The following is a 23,028-nucleotide window of genomic DNA, read 5'->3' as shown; positions in this document are numbered from 1 at the left end:
CCCATAAAATATATACAGTGCTGTATGGCTAAAATGAAGCTATAGATTAGGTATGCTCTATTTGTGCTCAAGAAAACTTGACCCCAAACCCTTGAAACTCTTCATAGCCCTTTAAGGTGTTACTGTCCCGCCCCCTTTTAGAACGCAATGACATCATTGGTTTAAGCAACCAATGGGGGACCACGACGAGCATGAGCTACAGAGAGTAGTATGTGTAGTGCGCATATGTGTGTGTGTGTGTATGTATGTGTGAGTGTGTGCGTGTATGAGTGCGATTGGGATTCTGTAGAGACTTTTTTTTAAAATATACACACTTCAGCTTCCTCGTCCATCTATCGTTTGGAGTAAGATTAACATTGATTTAACCCATCTGGATTTTAAAAACGTTTTTGATGAAGAATGTCGCTGTCGCTGATCAATTCAACACAATACAGGCATTAAATAGTTATATTTTATTAAGTTGCCTTCATCAGAGTAACGAATGTTTATACCAAGTTATGAGACTTTTCTTATATTAACTTGAAACAGATCTGTTTCCTTCTGAACGGAGATCTGCTGTTGTGTTGGCACTGGGAACTCATGATCGTTGTTTATTTGTGTTTCAGCAAGAGTTTGTTTGCATGGAGCTGAACATCTCTGAATAGAGTCATTGACTGTTCTTAGAAAGAGCTGATCAAGAGCTTATGTATCAGATATGAACCTATAATCTGTAGAAGTGATCTTAAACAAAGCTGAGAACAATCGAGGAAAGACAGAATGCTGAAGACCCTTACTAAAAAACTCAGAAGACACTCTCTAAACGAGATTCATCCTTTTCAATTGAAGGTAAGTCAGCATATAACTATATCACATAAAACATGTATGTATTAAAAAAATCTATGTAACTTGACCGTATGTACAGTCAACTATATATGTGTAGGCCAAGATGCATTAAATATTCAAATATGTAGAACTATAGAAGTAGATATAGAATAGAAACCTGATGATATTTTGTTACATAAAGATGAACTGAATTAAATAAAACAATCAACGGATTGTAATCACGTTATTCTTATGTATGTTTGCCATAATTTATTGTAACTTACAGTATTTTACAGTATCTAACAATATCTTTTTTGTATTGTGAAAGTGTTACCATAAAGCACTTTGTCTTGTGACTGCCGCATTGTCCTACATTGGATTACAGAAGCTTTCTATTTACCATGTACATGTCTCAGGGTACAACAATATGTTTGTTTAAGCTCAAGGTGGATTTGTTACATGGAATAGTTTTAAAACCTACCCACTTATTTATACTCCTGTGCGTATTTATTCAAGTGATCACAGACACACACATTTACACTTGAAACTGGAAGTGCACAAACTACATGAATAGATGTCCTCAGAGACAAAAACTATATGAAGGAATAAACTAAAGAACCATTTGACCTTGTGAGTTAAAAGTTTTAGCAGGAAAAAGCGTGATGGCATCTGGCTTACGCCATCTTGAAGAACTGTCTTAAAGTAATACAACACCTTTATGGAATCCATAAATACTTCACATACTGGACCTAATGCTGGTTCTGTTAATACCAGAATATTATAAAGTCATAATTTGCTCATAAATGCATCCTGTAAACCTTTTATAGAGGCATTCGTCAGTATGCTTCTTGTTTGAGCACATGGTGTGATGTTCCAGATGTAGCCTAAAGCTTGTATGAACCTAAACTCATACAAGTTAATTTCTGGGTCCATTCCATGGATCATTGCATAGTACTTTTCACAGTTTCAATATTACACTTTTAGTTAATTGATCTGTACAACTTATTGTTCCAGTTTCATTATTTGTCATGAGAGGTTTACCCTACTAACATGTTTGAGTTCTTTCCTGTTATATGAGTTGTTATCTCTTTAAAGGGAGATAATGTGGCTGTAGCAGGATGGAAATTTACTTTAAAACTGATGATAAATGAAATTGGAGAGGCCACTACAAAGGTGTGTCTGTTTAGGACAATTAAAAAAAATGGGAATCTATTTGTAATGAATTGTTAGCTGAGTTTTAATTTTTGTGTAAGCTATACCATAAGTTCCTGGTGTTATTGTGCAAGATTTATTGGTCCAGGTTATTTCAGAAACACACAAAAAATGTCTTGAAATGACTTTCCTTTTGTCGGAAATCACATAGGCCACATGGGCTTGTTACTAAGAAATAGTTGTTTAGGTGCAATTTTAGTCTACTAATAATATAAGTAGCAAAGACTAGACATAAAATTCTCAAACTAGTTTTATAGTATATATAAATTGTCACATGCAGCATCTTTGAAAATGGCATTGTATCCAATTGGGTGAGCATCTTCAAAAGCCACAGGACAATAATGTCATCTCACTGTGAATGGAAGGCCACAAAATCAAGAAAATGATGAGAGAAAATGAAGATAAGTGTAGATGTATCCTTAATTGGATGCATTCTGTTATGCTATTTCCACCTTTCATCATTTAATTGGTCTTTTGTCATTGAATATCTTGTTTTACTTGGAAATGGCATATTATAAGTAAAATGGTTGTGAATTTAATTTCATGTTGTTTAATTTCAAGTTTGTTTGTAGTAGACTGGGATTTGAAGCTGAAGGACAGTATGAATCTCAAAGCTTGTCTATTATTTAAATACCTGCTTGATTTTCTAGCTAGAATCAGTAGACATAAAACAAAACTTTTTTTTTTTTAAAGGTGGTGAAGATGGAAAGACGTTTTAACTACTCATTGCCAATGTCTGTTATTCCTGTATCAATAGACATTTGTCCTGATCTCAGCTTGACCCTGTGGCTTACACTAATAAATACAATTACGGTGGTTGGAGTGTGGCCTTCTGCCAGAAATGTCTTCGACACTGCTGGGTTACTGACAGAAGCTGTGTGTGTATAAGTGTCTGTATCTGTCATGTTTGAGTAGATCTATCTAGTAGACCACTGAGAAGCTCTGGAAGAAATTTCAGGATCTTAATGGCAGTGTTCCCTGGATATAAGCTAGAGGAAAAATTGTAAGCAAAGGCCTTTTCACAAAAATTAACCTTATGATTTCAGTATTTAAACTTCTGCACACAACTTGTCCACTGTAGCACGTTTAGCATGACACTTGATAATATGCAAAGGCTTTAGTAAATTAAAAATTCATAGTTAGAATTCACATAAGTTAAAGCACATTACCAATGAAGCAACACTGTACAAGGAGGATATGAACAGATCTATACTAACCCAGAAGCTAGAGTTGCCCAGAAGTCTTTTTCATGCATGAGCAGATGCACACACAGAGCTGCAGTCATGGTCCCCGAGGGGTGGTGTGTTTGTTTGAGTCTTGAAATACTGTTTATTGTGTGTCTTCCTGTGTTTTAGTGTGTCCTGTGTTATAGCCTTTCACTTGATCCCCCTTTTAATAGGTTTGTTCTTGTCCACTTGTGTAAAAATTGAGAAACGCAGCTGTGAGTGTGGCTATTTTTTTTCCTCATGTGATTTTTGAATTGACCACAAAAGACTTGGCCTAAACACTCTCATGGTTAGCAGACTGCTTCATGTTACGAAGTGCTTTTGCAAGTCTCGCAAGACTTTTGGAAAGTACAGTACTTAATGACTAAATGAATCTGATAAATTTGAAATCTACAAAGCATTAGATTGCCAACCTACATAAATTTGTTATGTTTACACACAAGCCAAAAAGGTAATTGACTTTGTTAGTTGTGCGGGCTTAATGTAAATTGTCAAGAAATGTAAGGAAAGTTGGCTGGATTCACATGCTTGCCTGAATCCTACTGCCAAACCTCAAATGTTTGCATTTCTATAAGCCAGGAGAGGAAAGACTGGTAATGCTATCCCAATGTCATTCAAATGTTGGCCAAGCTCTTATTCTAGCAGCCAGACTAAAGAAAGTTGGATACTTTTGATAATTAAAAAAAGAAAAAAATACTATTTGGCAATACTTTTAATATGTGACGTAAATAAGTAAATGTGACGTTATAAATTTGTACAACATTAATGCTGTAATAGCATTTTTAGCTTCCCGCTCAAGTAATTTCCACTTACTCAGTATGTAGTATGGTTAGCCAAAGGCAGAAATACGAATGTACTTCTTGGGCTGCAGTAATATTTTATAGGCCTTTGACATAATTGGCAGTTTATGTCTGCTATTTAAGCATGCATGCTATTATAATAAAAAAAAAAAATCTGAGATTTTAATTAAGCAGTTATATTATTGCCTCATTGATTCCTGCTGGTTTATTTTATTGCAGCAAAACTTATTTCAACATTGAAAGTTCTGCTATTGCACTGGGTGAAAATGTGAAACATGCACAGTTGTAGCTGGTAGTGATTAAGCACTTTCTGCTGGACATTGTTAGCAAGTTGGTCGGAATTTAGCTGTGGTCTCTCATAAATATTATCAGGGAATTCTGAGACTTGTGAAACTCTCAGTGTTATAGTGGTATATAGAAGGCACATGAAACATACATTTTAAAAAAGCTCTTTGTTACGTGTTTTTATAGTTGTGGATGAAAATTAAGTGTTAAAAGATGTGTTAAAGTGATCATCCAAAATGAGAATTCTGTCATCATATACCCACCCTAAAGACACAATATGAAATTAGAGTTTATGATTTTCCTTCTCTTGTGGAATATAGAAGATATATTGAGAAATGTCAGTTTGTCTGTACATTTGAAAATCGGTGGCCGCCAATATTATTTGGTTCCCAGCATTCATAAAAACATTTTCGCATAAGAAAGAATGTTCTGCAGACTTGAGGTAGGGTAAATGCTTTATGTTAAATGTTAAAATTTGAATTTTCAACTATCGCTTTAAGTTTGGCTGATTTAATATGATATGGGTGATGTGTGTGTTTTGCTGTCTGTGGAATATACATTGATGCATTTGCTGTCTGTGGAACATACATTGATGAAAATGCGCAGATGTGCAAACAAACACATAGACTGGCCATGATTACAGGACCAATCAACATCCTAAAGTGTTTAGCAGATGGCCTAGATAGAACTCATGGCTGTGACACACATGTTGACACCCAGTATGCAACTCTCACCTACCGCCCACTACTCAGCATACTGCTTTGACATCACAGACATCATTAAAACCCTCATAGGGGACTCTTTTGAGGACTGTGAAGTAAAATGGGCCAGGACCATTAATTTAGCTATCAACAATAAGAAATTTTCGTGGTTTTAACATCTTTGGTGCATGGTGAGAGAATTGGACCCTGTTTTAAACCTTGGGAAGAGGCCATTTGTCATTCGATTATTCGGAAGGGTGATTGCAGGGTAGTCCACCATGATGGCCACAACTGTGCATGTATCAGAAAAAAAATCTGTGCATAATAAACTGATTTTTTTTTCTGCATCAGTGTAGCCTGCAAGGGCATTTTAGAGGAACTTCTGCTCTATATGGGTTGTGGATCTCTGGTCTGCTGCTTATTACCATTGGAAATACCTTGTTTATGAAGAGAAATAAAAGAAATGTGTTTACAGCAGTTATATTTTTGCCTTTTATACAAGACAATGATCTGTACTCATATGAAATGTTCTTTTCTTTTCGCTATATTTTACACATCAACAGTAGGATGAAGATACAGTATCTTTGTCGTACTGGTGATATGTGTGAAATAAAAAGAAAAGAGCATTTTATGTGAGTGTTGATCATGTTCTTGTTTAAGAAGTGATTTATTGGATCAGCGCACCTAAAGGAAAGAACTAGCAACAAAAGAGTGTGTTGCAAACCACTTGAGCTATAAAGTTAAATTTGTTGGTTTGGAGCAATTTCTGACTATGCATTAATAATTTGGAAGTGATGAAAACATTTTTGTCAGGATATTAATGAACAGTTAACTCTCTTTTGTCCTGATACAAATAGTCCTACCACAAATTAATTTTATTGCTTGAGCCAGTATTGCTGTGTTGTACTGTTCCAGTCTGATCTCATGGTTAAACAAAACAATTTTACTAGTGGTGATTTCATATAAATTTCTATATTACATTTTTTTTAAGCATGAATACCCAACCCTAACCTCAAACTGAAACATAACTGTGACTGGGGTATATGCAGATCATATAAAAATTACAAATGACATTGTTAGAACTGTTAGGGTTTAGCCAACAATTTGTAAAAAAAAATACTGCATGGTTTTTGGTCAACAAATAATTTTCTCTGCATTTTACGCTGTGATACATTACACATTTCACCTTTAGCAGCTGTAATAAATCAACAGTAACTAATCACCACACCTCTCATTACTGGCCACTGCAAAATCAGGATAAATTGACGTGTTAAGGACACATTATGGATGGAATTTACAGCATTGCTACTTAATTGCACTGGTATGTACATTTGTTTTTTTTTCTGTTTTAGGACATGCCTATGTGCCCTTGTAATGACATTAAGACAGCATTATCACACTAACAGCTCATTTGTACGCCAACAGCCTTGAGTTGATATCATATTCACACACACCCTCTCCAAAGCTTGTAATCCATGACCGTCATCACTGACCCTAATCTACCCCACACATTCAAATGAGAACAGCCAATGCTAATCCAGAAAGCCATGACAGCAGTGGCACCTCCCTGCCTCTCTTATTCCCAGACTGCTTTGCAGGATGTTGCTGTAGACCCTGAGGCTACAGGGCAGCTGATTATGTTACATATACAAACACATTGACAACCCTACAATTTATGAGCTCAAACAGGGCCAGAGGATAGTAAACCATAAACTATGCAAACAGCTTTGCCTGCAAGAGCAGTGCATTGTGGTCAGCATCGAGCCCTCATGCAAATGCTGTTTTGTTGCATGTTAATTCAAACGGGTTGTGCTGGTTTATGCTGTAGGAGATATCTGGGACTAATTTTAAACCAGATAACCCGCCTGTCAGGGATCCCAAAAACACTTATGTATTAAATCATACAGTTTTAAATCCTGTTCTTCTCTACAATGAGGGATTATTGAATTCGAAGCCAAGGAAACATTCCTTAAGGGAAATTTCCATCAATGTTTCTTGTACTGCCTTTTTTTTGCCTTTCATTGTGTGTTGCCTTTCACTATAGTCTGTTGTCCCTAACAACACTACTGCTAAAAGTCAGGTTTTTGGACATGTTACCATTCTGTTCGTTAAAGTATGTTTTTGTTATATAAACAAGAATATGGTAAAGATTCAGCACCACGAGTTAAGTATAATGTAATGCATCACAATTGCACTGTCATACCTTTTAGGGACCAATATGTACTTCATATCGATAAAAAATCTGTATTCTTAAAGATGAAGGAAAGGCTTAATCCATGTGTAAGCAAATCAGTTCAGGTCCACTGCTTAAGGCATGCAAATGCAGAGGGAACAGGATGGGCTGGAAACCGCCAACTGTGTGATTCACACCTACATGATACAGCTCCCCTCCAGAAAGGCATGCTTTTATGTTAATAAACAGTGCTGTCTATGTTAGTTTAATTTACCATACGTATGTTTCAACATGTTCATTAAAAATACAAATTGGTGCTTACTAACCTCATGTCACCCAGAACAAAAATGTGGCTCTGCACTATGGTGCTCTTATCATATACGAAGAAGTTACAAAGAAAATCATTCAAGCATAGCCACATTCCTGTGCCACATTCACCTGCCCTACTAAATTTGGATGTCAGATAAATAACCAGTCACTGGGTGAATGTGCTACCTGTTGAATTTTAATTTTGAGGCAAAGTTAAAAGTATTTTCCTTTTAACTTTATTTTCATTGTGTGCTATAGTACTTAATTGATAGTTACAGCTCTAAAATCATATTAAATATTAAATGTATTACTAACTATTCGCTAATAACACGGACGCTGGTATTACTCACAACCATTTTTTAAATGTTTAAATACCACACATAAGTTGGACTAGAATATTAATGCACCAAGGTAAATTGCTTGACTTTCATAAACATCCTATGGTTAGCCTACTGTTAGGTTAGAACTTGGATGAGAGATGTTCATTCAAATTTATTTAAAAACATAGTTTGAGGTAATATGCTGACTATCTCATGTATCTTCAGTTTCCAAAACCAGTGAAATGTGATCACTGGCCTCAATTATTTGAGAAATATAGGCTTTACTTTAATTTCAGTCCAAAACCATAGTGAGTAGCTTGATGGGTAATTCGATCTTGATTCTGATGATTTTGACAATAGCTCTGTTAAAATATCTTCACTTAAACACATGCATCCCATAATCCCCTGTGAAGATGTTGTCATCTCATCTGGGGGTGGTTCCCTGGGAAACATGCCTCATGCAGTGCTGCAGTATTTAGTTCAGTCACTTCGCTGTGTCTATGCATATGTGTTTGTATGTAGGGTTCCATTACTAGCCAAAATAATATGTTAGTTCACTTTTAAAAGACATTTGTTTCTTCTTCAGACTGAGTATAAACACAGCCTGTTTTTTCCACAGTTGTGCACTACTGAAACTGCCCTTTTCTTTTTGAGCAGCTTTTTGTATCTACACCCGTGAGATCCTGTCAGAGCTTTTCAGTGCCTGCAAGAACCAGAAGTCGACTTTGTATTAGTAGTGTTTTCTCTCTTGACACTGAAGCAAGTTTAAACAAGGCTGGATGTATAAGAATGCTCCCAGGATCTATTGATTTGGCTGTCACCATTAGGCCAAGGTCACTTGCCAGCATCTTGTAGCGCTGGTATTGTGTCACCCTCTGCCTATCAGGGAGAGCTTAAACACAAGGAGGCCAATGTGTAGGGTTGAGGCTGTACTTTTCAGTTCCTAGTCATGTTTGCTTTATTGAAATTGTAAAACGGCTTACATAACCAAACCATTATTAAACATTTGGTCATTATCACAAAGTAAACTCCCTTCAGAGTGATGCAAGACCACAGTGTCAAGGTTGATTTTTAAAAATTTTTTCTCAGTATTGACAGGCTAACTGTACATTTATGCCAAAAAGTCTATTTGTTTATAATTACATTTAGAAACAGGTTTTATGGTGTTATGAGCTTTTCTAGCCTTTTCTGTCTTTTTTGTCCCAGTGATTGGTCTTTTGTTGTGTCAATACAACCTTGCAGTAGGAGGAAGAATCTGCAAGGACATGGAGATATTGTATCAATATCTGTGTCACAATACAATGATATTGCTAATTTTAAATGTATTATTATTAAGAATTTGACACACACATACACTTTATTACACACACACGCACAAACATAGGTCATTTACACAATCTGAGAAAAGCTGCGTTTAAAATTTAAGAAAGAATAAATAAATAAATAAAAATTAAGTGCTGGTCGTCCAGCCAGAGGAGAACTGACCCCCAACTGTGCCTGGTTTCTCCCAATGCTTTTTTTTTTTTTCCATTCTGTCATGGATGGGGTTTTGATTCCATGCCGCTGTTGCCTCTGGCTTGCTTGGTTGTGGACACGTACTTTCTAGTGATTATCTTCAATTTGATTACAGAGACCGTTTATGCACTTAATAAAAAATTAAGTGTTTAATCTTTTCATTATATATTACTAATACTCTATTCTTCTATTTGATACTGTTAAGTGCTTTGACAGATAAATAAATATATAAATAAAAGTCATTGATTGATTTACATATATTGTTTCTCATTTCTCAAGAAGGCCTCTGCCGCCCTTGTAGATTAAGCCATTTAAATAGTTTTAGTATTGACAGTAGACTTACAATGTGTTCTTACCGTTTTTTTTTTTTTGTTTATAGAAATAATTGGTTTACAGTGAGTAACCTACAGTATTTGTTTCATTTTCACAGACTTGTGAGAATGATTACAGATTGTCAACAGATGAATATCAGATGAATACCCTCACAGTATGGAATACTTGTAATTCAATTCTGTACAAGCAGAATTTTCAGGGATGATATTTATATAACCAAACTTATTCCAGGAAAGTTCCAAACTAAACTGCAATTTTTTTCTATAAGTGAAATTGACTCCGTATTTATTTGTATGGTTGTCACCCCTAATGCATATGCAATACACTTGAATACTGAAGTTTCTAAGTACATAATACTAAATGAAAACCTACAATATAACTACTTACAACCGAAGGCAGTGTCTGGCAGGGGTTTTGGTGGTGGGGAATGGTAATTTGTAGTGACTTTGAGATTCAAGACAGACTGGATTTCACTGAGTGGAAATGGCTCTTCTGGGGGCTCTTAGCTGCTGTGAGATCCTAGTGCATGTGAGGAAGAGTGACACTTTTGAGTCATTCAGTTTCTCTCACTGTTTGCTTAGTGAAAGGCGAAAGAGATGAGAAGAGAAGTGGGGTGTGTGTGTGTGTGTGTGTGTGTACTTGAGAACAGATGGCAGCTGGTTAGCTGGGCTTGGACAAGGTAATTACCGTGCACTGTGTTACTTAACTCTTTACTGGTGCAATCTGTTGGGTTTTCTCTCTTTTCCATTCTTTCATTTGCTGTTAGACTTTTAATCAGTTTTGTCCTTAAAATAATAATGTTGAAAAGATTTTACAATGGGACACAGCTAAACTGTCATAGCAATTGGTGTGGTATTGGGTGTGCCTGTTTTTGTTCTCTTAACCTCATGCTCTGTTTCTTCTTTTCACACTTTTGGATCTTTAGTCAAACTTTACTGAGCATGTCTTTTCCTATTTATCACACATTCTAATCTAATCACACTTTCTCTCATCTCAGTGGAGGTGTAGATCTGTGAATGGTTAGTGCTGATATTTTTAAGACGAGCATTACTGAAAATAATGCACATACTATATATTAAACTTTGATATCGCAGTAATTGTTTCATGTGTGGCATGGATTCATGTAGATTGAGTTGAGATTATTGTTTTTAACAATTCATCGTCAAGTTTTTTTAGCAGGGAAATGACAATGGGCTAAAAAACTAAAAAGTGAACAGATTTAGGCTACTCTGAACATGCTAGCAACCAAAGCATAAAAAGTCTCAATACCTTAGCAACCACAAAGCATTGTTCTGACAACCACCCACTTCACCCTTGCATATTGAAGGCAAATTCTCTATGGGTAATCATCACACACCATTTTCTTTACAAATTGCAAGACTTTTCTAAGTAAGGTGATAATCCCTTTGTTTAGGTTGGATTGTTTACATATGGTTTTCTCACCCTTTGTAATATCATAAGGTTTCCTAAGAAGTTTTCCAAGTGTTAGTCACTGGTCTTGTTGTGATAGCAAATGATAAGCAATACTTTTATGCTACCAAACTGGAATACGGTGTGGGACGTGACAGTATGAGTATTCTTGTTTGTATCGTGGTGATTCAGGATTGTCTGACCTTTGCTTTGCTTTTGAAACAGATTTCCTACCATGGCAGTGAGGAAGGGGGGGAGAGTGAAGACTCAGAAGGCGAAAACCAAGAACTGGCACAGATTGACAGAGGTATGTGCGTTTTGCCACATTCATATGTCTGTAGCATACAAGGCTTCAACAACTAACTGATAAAATGTGTAATATTGATGTTAATATAAAATGACACATTCATGTAAGTTACTGTTTTATTTCTAAAAGTTTTGAAACCTAAAAGTCAATAAAGTGTTGTCGTCCATACTCCACCCAAAAATGAAAATTCTGAAATTAATCATTTACTTACCCTCATCCTGCCCCAGATGTATGACTTTCTTTCTTAATGGAATAGCAAAATGAGAGATTTTTTGAGAAATAATTTGCCTCAGTGAGTCCATAGATGCAAGTAGAGGGGTCTCTTAAAGTTGATGCTTCAAAAACCATGCAAAATGAGCATGACGAATACCCATGTGATCACATTTACACGTTGCGTTGATCTGAAGTGAAATGATTGGTTTGAGTATATGTATGAAAAATACTAATGTTTTAAGAGTAGGAATTTTCATTTTGAGGTGGACTAACTTTTCCTGAATGAAACAAAATTAAAACCCTTATTACAATGGAACTACTATTATTTATATATATATATATATATATATATATATATATATATATATATATATATATATATATATATATATAAACAAAAAAAATGGATAACTAAAAATTGAAAACATTGAATGGTCACTTGTGCATATTTTAATCATACTTTGCTTTTAACTTCTGTATTTTTTATTCTTGTATTTTGCTAAATGACATCCTTCTGTTATATTGCACCCCTTGCAGAACGCCGGAGAAACTGTGCCTTGACTCCTTTAGCTACTAGCCAGCAGCACAATCAGGGCATTCTTTCTCCCGCCCACTTACGTCGTCTCCGTTTACTCCTGGACCCAATCTTAGACCATCATAGTTCTGAAGAGGAACTGGAGCGCATCGCAGGAGCCACTGGGGCTGAAGGAGGTCGAAAATGGCACAGACATGGAGACATGAGCAGCACCTCTAGTGACGAGGAGGTGAAGGACCTGTGTGGGCCTAATGAATCGTCAACTGGACCTCGCTTGAGCGCCACATCTCCTAGCCCTATTCTCTTCAGCTCCTCTCCTCCTCGAGCTCTTAAGCCTTCACACACCCCAGCCCGCCTTCCTGTCCGGCCCATCATTCTCAGCCACTTTGAACAACCTTCCATGCCTTACTGGCGGCACCGGCCTTACACAGGGGAACCAGGTCGCCCCAGCTTGGACCTGGAGAAAATGCAGCAGGTAAGAGACACCAATTTTTCCTGAAATTCCTACTTGGCCAACAGGAAACTTTGTGATTTTGCAAGAGATGACATCACTTTTTTGGTCCTTAAGCATCATGTTCTATAACAGTAGTAGTCTTAATATTTTGTTTCTATGGAGCTATCTACGGCTTGTGTTCATGAAGCAAAGGAAAGAACTTTGTACATTTGTCCACTGCGATACTATGAACATATTATTGCTTTGAGACAAAGATCAGTTTAAAAGGATAGTCCATCTATACTTATTAGATTTTTCTTCTTTTTGCAACACAATATGAGATTTAATGTAAAACAATTCAAGCCTGTATAATGCAAATAGAAGGAACTGTCAAAGTTAATGCTTCAAAAACCATTAAAACAAATGATGCGAAGCAATAAGTGCGTGTGAGGAAAAATACTCATACTGACATCAGTATTAGCACACTGTGAAGCGTTTTGAAAATGTGAGTACTTACATTATGTTTACATCACGTTCGCAACTTGCTGATGGTTATGTCAAGCATAAATTCATAGGACAGTTGGACTTCAATTATTTGTAGCTGTTTAAAAAGTTTAAACAGTTTTTTACACAAAAAAAATGATAAAAATAGACTTATGTGGAGACTTATGTCACACTTAAATATAATTGCATTGTGCAAACATTTTGCAGAAGTGTCTATTTTAAATTATAAAGCAATAGATAGATATCTATTAAGGTTGAAACTATGGACATTTTTTTCAAAAGTATGGAAAACTGTGGTTACTAGGAAACCCTGTATGATTTTAAGAGGATCTGACTGCATAGAACCACCAAAAAAAACATAGGATCAGTCACTGTAAAAATGCCTTGGAAAAAGTTAGTTCTTCTTAAATACTTTCATTTGAAAGATCATCTTAGATTCTAATGTAAAATCTTTTCAGAATACTGTTTCAGACCAACAGTTCTTGTTAACTCAGTGGTTGAGTTTGAAAACAATGCAGGACAAATGCACACAACGATACTTACTCAGACAACTCCATGTGCTCCAGGGCTTTGTGCCCGCCACCTCCAGAGAGAAATAGAGGATGACAGATGTCAGCCCCCCTCCCTCACTTTAAACAAAAGCCCAATAGAGTGAATCTGTGAGTGAATGAAAAAGCAAAGTAGGACAAGTAAACCTAGTAGTTTTGTCTTCAGGTGTTCAAATATACAGGCCAGATTGTGCAGAGTTGAGAAACAAAAATGTGTAGACAGAAAGAGTAAAAAAGGCAAGAACAGAGAGAGGAAAAGCCTGAATGAAGATGGCTGGGTGGACCATATGACTCTGAGTGCGCTGTGTGTGTGTGTGTGTGTGTGTGTGTGTGTGTGTTAATGGAAAAACAATATTGGAGCTTATTCAAGTTAGCTGCTAAAAGACCATTTTACTTTAATTGTAAAAAATCTAAGCTGTTTTTGACCACAACATAGTAAGTCTTATAACATGAAATAATCCATTATACATATCACATGTTTAATTATATACGACAGCTGTTTTGTTAATATGTTGTGCTACATTTGGCCAAGAGTTGTATTAATTTTTCATTATTAATCCTTACCAACTAATCCATTCCTGCACATATGCAGTTACTTATATCTCAAATGCAGGGGTCCAGCTATTGTTTGAGTGAAATGAATGGTTTATCTGACAGATGTCTAAATGCTGCCCTCCATGGTTGAGTGAGCTTGACAAACATTATCTCCTTTTTTGGGAACTTTGAAATGAGGCCGAGCTCATTTCAAACTCCACTTGGGCTTTAACCATGGCTGCCTTCCAGTCAAGCAGATCTGGACAAATTTGACAATTCCTGGGTTGTTTTTTTTACTGGGATTTTCCCTTGTAGAACAAAGACACTGCTTGAAATGGGCATTAATCCTCCTATAGGTTTTTCTCATAGCTTTATTATTACCAGTATATACAAGTATACAAGTTTTGAAGAAATCTGGTTGTTTTTACTGTTATGAAAAAACAAGTTTGTAATATGATGTTTTTAAATGATTTCTAAAGAAACGTTATTTCTATCAGCATTGTTGTGTATGACATTTTTTGTTTTATGTAAAAGAAAAACTAAATGTTTTGCATTATGTTCATGCAAATTTGTGAATGAGATTTCAAGATAATCAGCGACTTTAATATTGTCTGTTCTTTTTTATAAAAAGTGTTTGACACAGTTTGAAATGTTAAATGATGTACAAATTTCAAGTAATTGCAGTTTTTTTTTTATCATATATGTTTTGTATGAGGATCACTGATTGTATTTAGTCTAATAAACAGCTAAGTTCTAAGTCCTAGGTGCACTGATTTTAAAAATGAACTGTAAAGAATTAAGAGTTAACCTCTGATCTTAAGTCACCAGGCTTCAATTTAGCACTGACAGTACAGTTCTGGTTAAGGAAAGCAAATAGATTTCCATGCTTGTCCTGAGGGGTTGGTCCACAGGATGTTTTGCTATGTTACATAAAAGAGTCATTAGTTTTGGTAGCCACAGTGGCCCAGAGCTTCCAGGGCTCTCCTAGAACAGCTCAAGAGTAAAAAAGCAGTAGATGTTTATACTTACAATATGAAAACTTGTTCCTCATTGTGCTGTTGTGTGGAGTTTGGCTTTGTATAGACTTAAAGAATGTTTGTGTAATTCATTTTAACCGCAATTTCTCCTTTCTACTTTTTGTTTCAGAAAATGCTTCTAAAAAAGAATTGTGGAGGGAAAACAAGGACTATCAAAATTAGGGTGAGTGTGTCAAAAGAAAAAAAAAACGCCCCCAAAAAACTATAAATGTCAGTGCCTTAGATAAAGAATCTGTTATACATAATGATTGCATAATTGCATAAGCACACTTTTCAAGACGTTCTGTGTACCTTGTAGAACATGTTCAGATGTGTTAAATTAAATGTAATTCTTTTTTATAGATAAAGTAAAAAAAAATAAAGCTTTGATTTTTCTAGTCTTTTTTTTTTTTTTTTTAAATGAGTTGTTAGATTGCTTTATAAAACAATTATGTGAGCATGCCTTGTTTTGGCGGTGCACTGGAGCATGGCCAAAGTGCACCCGCTGACCCTCATAGTCATGGCCGTGGACCCCGGGTGTTTCTTTGGCACTTGTCACACTGGTCCAGAAGGTCCGAGCTCAATGGTGCCAATGTATGACGTCATTATGAGCTAGGCACCTTTTTGGATAGCAGAACAGTGACTCCTGCTTGCCTCCTCCTGCCATGCATGGCACAGAAACTGGAACACTCTTGGGCAACCCTGGCTGCAGACCAGGCTACCCGTGTCAGAGAAATGAATTAGAAACTCAGTCTGTGTCACCTCTTATAAAAAAAAAGAAAAAAAAGTGGCTATTTAATACTAAATATACAAAAAAAAAACTATTTATTTGAGATAAGGTAATGTTTAAATACCAAAACATTCTCATATTTACAGAATGTTATGACGCTATATAGAATGTTCTATATTATAAATATATGTTGCGTAATTTTCTTTCTTTCTATCGAACATCCAGAATCCTCCATTTTATCTGTAGGAGATTCGATGACCGTTTTTATTAGATTAATGGAAAGAGGTGAGGAGAGGAGCTAGGGATGAAAAGAGAGAGGGAGTGTGTGTTAGAATGAAGTCATTTTCCATTTATAGAGTGCCGGCTGTTGCAGGATCTACAGTCATAGAGAGAAAGATGTTCATCGCTTCACTCCTCCGCTTTGTTGTTGTTTTCAACTTTCTTTCGCTCTTCCCACTCTTTGCTTTCCCACTCTCTTTTCCTTTGCCTTTTGTCCTTGATTGTTGACTCTATATTGTCATATTATGTATATCTATTTGATCAGACACTCTCAAGAAATCCTCCTTGGGTCGCCACATCTTCTGTTCCATTCAGGCTCTCTGTTTGTATTCCTTCACCACCACTTTCACTTATTCTAAAAAATATTATTTAGAAATTTTAATTTAAATATAATTTTAGAAGCTTTTACCAATGGTCAATAAATGATTTGAGAATTCAAAATAACATGAGTCAGTTATTCACATAAAGCTTAAAAAAACACAACCTTTTGTGTTTTAAATCTTTAATTTGAATGCAGCAATGCAATCTGATCAAATATTCCACAAAACATTTTTACACCAGTGGTGTGCAGTGTACTTCTAAAATGAGGCAACAAAGTCCCATTTCTCATTTTAACCTTTTAAAGTATAAATTTGTGTTTGTGTTGATGTTTCTGGGTCAAAGGCACATGGGAAATTGCTGTTAAAAATAAAAAACAGGCTTACTCGCAAATAATTTCATGTATATTTTGATATATACATGAAATTCTGTCACCTCATTTCTAGCAAATTGATTACCGTCAATTTGCTTACACAGACCATGGATCTTGACCGTGGATATTTTTTTTTTATTAAATACCAAGATACTGTGTAAGCAAATCAACGATAATCAAATTGTTAGAAAATCAGTGACAGATTGGAAAAAAAAAATAAAAATACTTGGAGAAACCAGGCTCATTTGTGGCAGTTCTTCTCTAGTCGGACGACCAGCGCTTAATTCCCAGTTAAATTCTAAATGCAGCTAATTAATGTAGGCTAACAGTCCTTTAATGGATTTTAATAATAGAAGCGTATTAGTGTGTTATGTGTAATCTGACAGAGTGTGTCTGCTTCCCGAACAGTTTTAGGGAGATTGTTCCAGAGTTTGGGTGCTAGCAGTTACTCTACATTACACTGAATGTACCTGTATTTGCATGGCTATGTTACATTTAGACCAACTGCCATAAAACATGGAAAAGAAGTCACCGTCATACCAAAGTACTTCTGTTGGCTACACAGGTCTTTTTTATGGTGGTAGTGTCACTTAAAGGAACAGTGACCCTTAGCAGTTGTATTTCCGATATGAGCTTAAGCTTCAGAGATGTTTAGGAAAATGTAGCTTGTGTGGAAACTACCTACTTACTAACTTGATCAACAAAAGAGCTTTGTTGCTGAAAAGCTATTTGTTTCAGAAAACTTTAACGCTATCACCGCGCTATTGAAAAATGTAGTTAAACTAGTATCACTACTACCCAACACTGATTATAATGATTCTCTTCCATACACTCCCTGGTTTCTGTCTTTCCAAACTGCACATGCAGTGGTTGGGCCCCTCATTTTATCTCAGATCCTATGTCTCTCTGCTGGCCATGCTCCAGGTGAGCTCTAGAGATGGAGAGGGAAGCTGCTATCTGGGGCCTGTTAGAAAAAGGGAAAATCATCATGGGGGTTTGAGGTCTGGGACATGAGCAGAGAATAGGAGGGCTCAGAAACAAGAAAGCAGTGAACCAAAGAAGGAGAGAGGAAAAAAAGGCATTGGTGGATGAAGCCAGAGAAGACAAACAGTCTCATCGTCTGGATGAGTTTTGGTCCAAGCTTGTTGACAAGACGAATGATAGGGGTTGAGGGGTTAATGCTTTCCCATGTATAAGGGGTATAGTGTGTTAATGTTTTTAAAAACATTATGTGGTCTTGAAATGTGCTCAGAAAGCCCAACCTATTTTCTTATAATTAGTTTATAATAATTAGTGTTCCTACAATTCCAACATGTATTTGTCTTCATAGGCCTAAAGCACTATTTAAACCTAAAAATAAAGAACTGATAGTTTGTCATTTGCTGTTAAGAATGCATGGATGAAACAAGTTTAAAATGATTAAACATAGAACATTGCTTCGTGAAGAGAGATTCATGGAAAACAGCTGCTTATAGAAAGTAAATGGAATTATGTAGCACTGAATGAAAGCCTGAGGCCTCCTCTTTTTATTTTGATGAAGTGTTGATCTGGCCCCTTGATAGATTTGAAAACCTCAAACAGAGTGGCTATTTGACAGGAAAAGAGCTTAACCTTGTGGTACATGCCTATATATCTTTGTGAGTTGTGCAATTTAAGCCAGGCTAGATTTAGCTGGCCATATGTGAAACATATTAACTTCTTCTTTTATTCCCCAAGACAGGAACTCCTCCTTTCTCTGGGTTTTTCAGGTTTTTGCTCATTTGGTTTTACTTAGGTTTTGTTTTAAAGATCATTTTGGTCATGTAAGCCAGTGATGATACACTAGAGGAACATTTTATAAAAAGTTCACCATGTTATTTTATTATTTATAAGACATTATTTTATTTATTTTAAATTCAAATTTAGCATGTTAATACTAAAACAAAAGCAATAATGATTAAACAAATGATTAGAAATGAACATTTCTTTTTATAAATCATATGCCACTACTAAAAAATAATAATACCATACATTTCCATGTATCTCAGCAAAAGAATAATAAGAATTCAGAGGGTATAAACATGATTTTATAGATGAATAATCTAAATAATCTACAGGAAATGTAGCCCAGAACAACTACATTTGAGTTAACTGTATTGAATTAAATTAAACATTATTCCACTAAAAAATTCTGTAAATTGAAGTAGACATGGATACAATATCCAAGATCATCCAGGTCTGTCGATCAACTATATAGACATTACAACACTGTCACAAATGAGTTTGCAAACCAGCAATGCTTTGTGATCGCCATAAACTTAGATAAAAGAACAGGGTCAGTTAAATGGGTGTGGATATGATTACAGTAAAGACACAGATGCCAGTGACATCTAGCATACAATCATAAAGTGATGATGGTTGGGTTGACAGTTAGGCAAATTGATTCAAATTTGCTACTTATGCAGAAGGCCTAATATTCTGCCATAGCAAATCAGGTAGTTGTCAAATTTCTAATAATCATCAATCACAAGTAATTACACTGTGTGGGTTTACATATGTACATATATGTGTGTGTGTGATATAATATACATATATATACGTATATACATACACAAATGACAAATTCTTACTAGGCACCAAGATATGGTACTGCACTTTCATTTCTTTTTTACCTACAAAGCTGAAATTCTTTATTAATTTATGGCCACTCCCTAATGGTTTTAATCCAGTTTCTTTCCACTTCAGATTACAGTCACATTTATACTTCTTTTTTTTTTGTTTCCTGTGGTTCCTTCACAGAACTTGAGTGGAGGTCGTCACGCACCCCGATACTCCTATGATCCATCCATCTTCACTTTCCGCCCTCTGAGCAATGCTCCGCCCTGTAGCCCCCTGCTCCCTGCTGAAGAACCTCCATGTGCTTGAGGGAAAGAACTGGAAACTCGCTGAGACAAAACATCACACATTTGTGGACCAAAAATTCCCAACTTAAAGACAATGTATATTTGCATTGCTTTTATTTTGCAGGATATTAGTGTGAACAAAGGCCCTGTGATAAGGCCTGTTGACAAAACAGGAAGTGTGATCAGGGCCAGAATGTAGGAGAGGAATGAGGAGACTGCAACCTTTTGCCTTTAGCTGTCTCATCCTCTCTATCTCTCAGGAAACCCACTTAGAACTTATTATAATGACAAGGCCATGACCACTGCGCTATCTATTAAACCAGAACCAAATGATTTGGTCTCTCTGATGTGTTTATCAGGAGTGAGGAGAGATTGGTCAGTGGTTTGCAGATAACGTCTCATGATTGGGCCACATGATTATGTTCAGACCATCGGATTTGAGAGTAAAATGTAAGACCACATTTTTGCATTTGGTTTAGACAGCAAAATGTGATGAGACAATCAGTTTGATGCCAGAATGGGCCTTAATTCATTTTTTATAAAATATTTTTTCGGTCTAACAGTGTAAACTGGCAAGCTAACAATAAGATATAATGACATCACAGGCCAGATATTCCAAGTCATTGTTCAACTTCAGATGCTATGTAAGTCTGACCATAACAATGTATCAGTAATCAGAGCCGGTAATCTGATGTGTATTCCAAAGTGACTAAATCTTGACCGAAGAACGGGGTGAAAAAACATTATATTAGAATCTTTCAACATCATATATTAAACATGCGCCTTACTATGTAGCATACTCAGTACTATGTACCTAAATACAATGACTTTTACCATCAATATGTAGTTTATTAAATATTTTGACACTGTTTAAACACACCAGGGATGGAATCATAAACACAGTGGCTGCATTTAATACTAGTGTACTGCATACTACAAAATACACATTGTATGCTGTGTACTGTTTAAAAAATATATAATGTAAAACACGATACATTATATTTACAACAAATGTTTGAAAACCGTATGATGTTAATATTGGAAAAATAATTAAAAGTTAGTTTGCATTAATTTCTGAAACAAAATTGTTCTGGTTGATTAATCACACTGAAAATGGAAGATAAGTCGAACAATTTACTGTGAGATACAGTATTTTCCAGAAAATGTGCATATTGTTCACACTATACAAACAACATACAACAGAAATACTAAGATGGGTATGCTAGTATGCCATTCCAAACATAGCCTATGTGTTATCCTTCTGATGTGTAGAAAATGAAGTACAGAATGCAACATGTGATCTTAAATATGGACAGCAGGAATCCTATCCATGCAGTATATTGAGGATTTTGATAGTGGATGTTATGTATTAGCAGCAAACTTCAATATTTTTTACTGAATGTAAACTGCAGTTGTAACCCATGTAAGGGTCGATAAGCTAGGCCAACCAGAGGGTGAACAATAAGGACAATTATTCATAGTTGTTGCTCAAGTTTCACCTAGGTGTTAAAGTGTATCTATGTGAAATAAATACAATATTTTTTAAATATAGTTATAGGGGCATATAGTACAGTACATGCTTGCAACATGTCAAAATTTGTCCTTTTCTGTCTCTATGCCTCAAATGAGTAATGAATGAATAAATATTTCTTCCGAGTTTGTGTCTTGTTACTTTAAATTGCTAGTATATAGTTAAGGAAGTATATAAGTCTGAATATATTATGTCTGAATATAGAAAAGTAAGTTTGAATACATAGTTGTAATTCTGAATATACAGTTAAAAATTTGAATATATAAATGTAAATTGTGAACTATATATTTAGTATATATATTTAACTATATATTATATTTTCAGATTTATTTCTATAAGTCTTGAGTCACTTCTGAACAAAAAGAACAAAGGCTCATCCAGTTTTGCCAGAAAACATCATGATGATCACCAAGACTCTGTGGACTGACAAGACTTTTTGGAAGGTGTGTGTCACATCACATCTGGCATAAAAGTAACGCAGCATTTAAGGAAAAAAACATATCAACAGTAAAATGTGGTGGTAGTATGATGGTCAGGGGCTGTTTTGCTGCTTCAGGACCTTGAAGGCTTGCTCTGATAAATGGAACGTCTTGATTATATGTGTAACCCTTGTTCCCTGATGGAGGGAACAGAGACGTTATGTCGTGACAACAGACGGGTCTTGCCACATTGCTGTTGCGATTGCTTCTGTCTGCTGAGAGGTTTGTGTGTTTGTAGCTCTGTTTGTTGCTCCATGTTGATTTGCACTTCTATTTATCACTCTCTATTGTCTCTCCATATTTCTGATACTATCAAATTAATCAAACAAATTTGACTGTTGATCATTCACTTTTAACTTGAAACCGTGCAGTGCGTTAATACTCGTTAGTTGGTCAGCTTATCACTATTATCACCCGCGTTTACTCTCCTATTATTGTTTTCTTTTTCTGCTCTGTTTCCCTTGCGCTTGTTTGCTTCGTTTTTACAAGCTCATCAAACAACAGTGGTAAGTAAATCTTTCGCCACTCACGGTGAGTAAATAGCTTCTCCCTGCACCGCTTGCCACATATATAGTTTATCTTTCTCTGTCAGTGATTAGGGATTCACATGTGATAAATGCAGGGAAATAGCTAGGCTGACAGAGAAGGTTTTAGCATTAGAGACAATGCATCCAAACTTTAATTGATGACCGTAAGAATGTGAGGGCTGTAAATACTGCTTTGGATGTGAATAGTTCAGTGAATCATGTATATCGATCAGTTCCAGCATTAGAGCCCATGAAGCAGGGCAACTGGGTGACTGTGAGGTGCACTAGTCACGGGTCAAAACAGCACTCTTCCATTCCAGTCAGAACAAGCAGGTTCTCCCCACTCAGTGGTGCACCCACTGAGAAACCTGATGAAAGTGCTCTAGTATTTGTTGATTCTATTGTTCGAAATGTGAAAATAGTGACACCAATCACCATAGTCCAATGTTTACCGAGAGCCAGAGTGCCTGACATCTTGGCAAATTTAGAAGTGCTGGCTTATGCTAAACTAAATTCAGTAAGATATATAGTGTTATTCACATTGGTGCTAATGATGTTCGACTTCGCCAGTTGGAGATCACTAAAAATACCATTAAGAGGTGTGTGAATTTGCAAGTACAATGTCACACTGTAATATGCTCTGGTCTCCTCCCTGCTTACCGGGGTGATTAGATTCACAGCAGACTGCTGGGTCTCAATCGCTGGATGTCTAAGTAGTGCCCGCAGAATAACAT

The 23,028-nt window shown here is 35.9% G+C and overlaps 1 protein-coding gene across 2 annotated transcripts; it reads left to right on the top strand.

Moving 5' to 3' along the window:
* Nucleotides 1–204: 204 nt before the first annotated feature.
* Nucleotides 205–21,414, top strand: si:dkey-16j16.4. 2 transcript variants are annotated; one of them, XM_043232761.1, is made up of 6 exons: nt 205–344; nt 606–825; nt 11,311–11,392; nt 12,143–12,615; nt 15,306–15,359; nt 19,654–21,414. In XM_043232761.1, exons 2-6 carry the CDS (start codon nt 757–759, stop codon nt 19,777–19,779), a joined length of 804 nt encoding a protein of 267 aa, XP_043088696.1. In that variant the 5' UTR covers nt 205–344; nt 606–756; the 3' UTR covers nt 19,780–21,414. The 2 variants fall into 2 exon arrangements, with proteins under 2 accessions (XP_043088696.1, XP_043088697.1); XM_043232762.1 differs by having other exon boundaries at nt 223–825.
* The last annotated feature ends 1,614 nt before the right edge of the window (nt 21,415–23,028 follow it).

Source organism: Puntigrus tetrazona, unplaced genomic scaffold, assembly GCF_018831695.1.
Source record: "Puntigrus tetrazona isolate hp1 unplaced genomic scaffold, ASM1883169v1 S000000663, whole genome shotgun sequence".
Taxonomy (NCBI): Eukaryota; Metazoa; Chordata; class Actinopteri; order Cypriniformes; family Cyprinidae; genus Puntigrus; species Puntigrus tetrazona.
The sequence above is the reverse complement of the archived record's forward strand: the minus strand, read 5'-3'. Positions and strand labels throughout refer to the sequence as shown.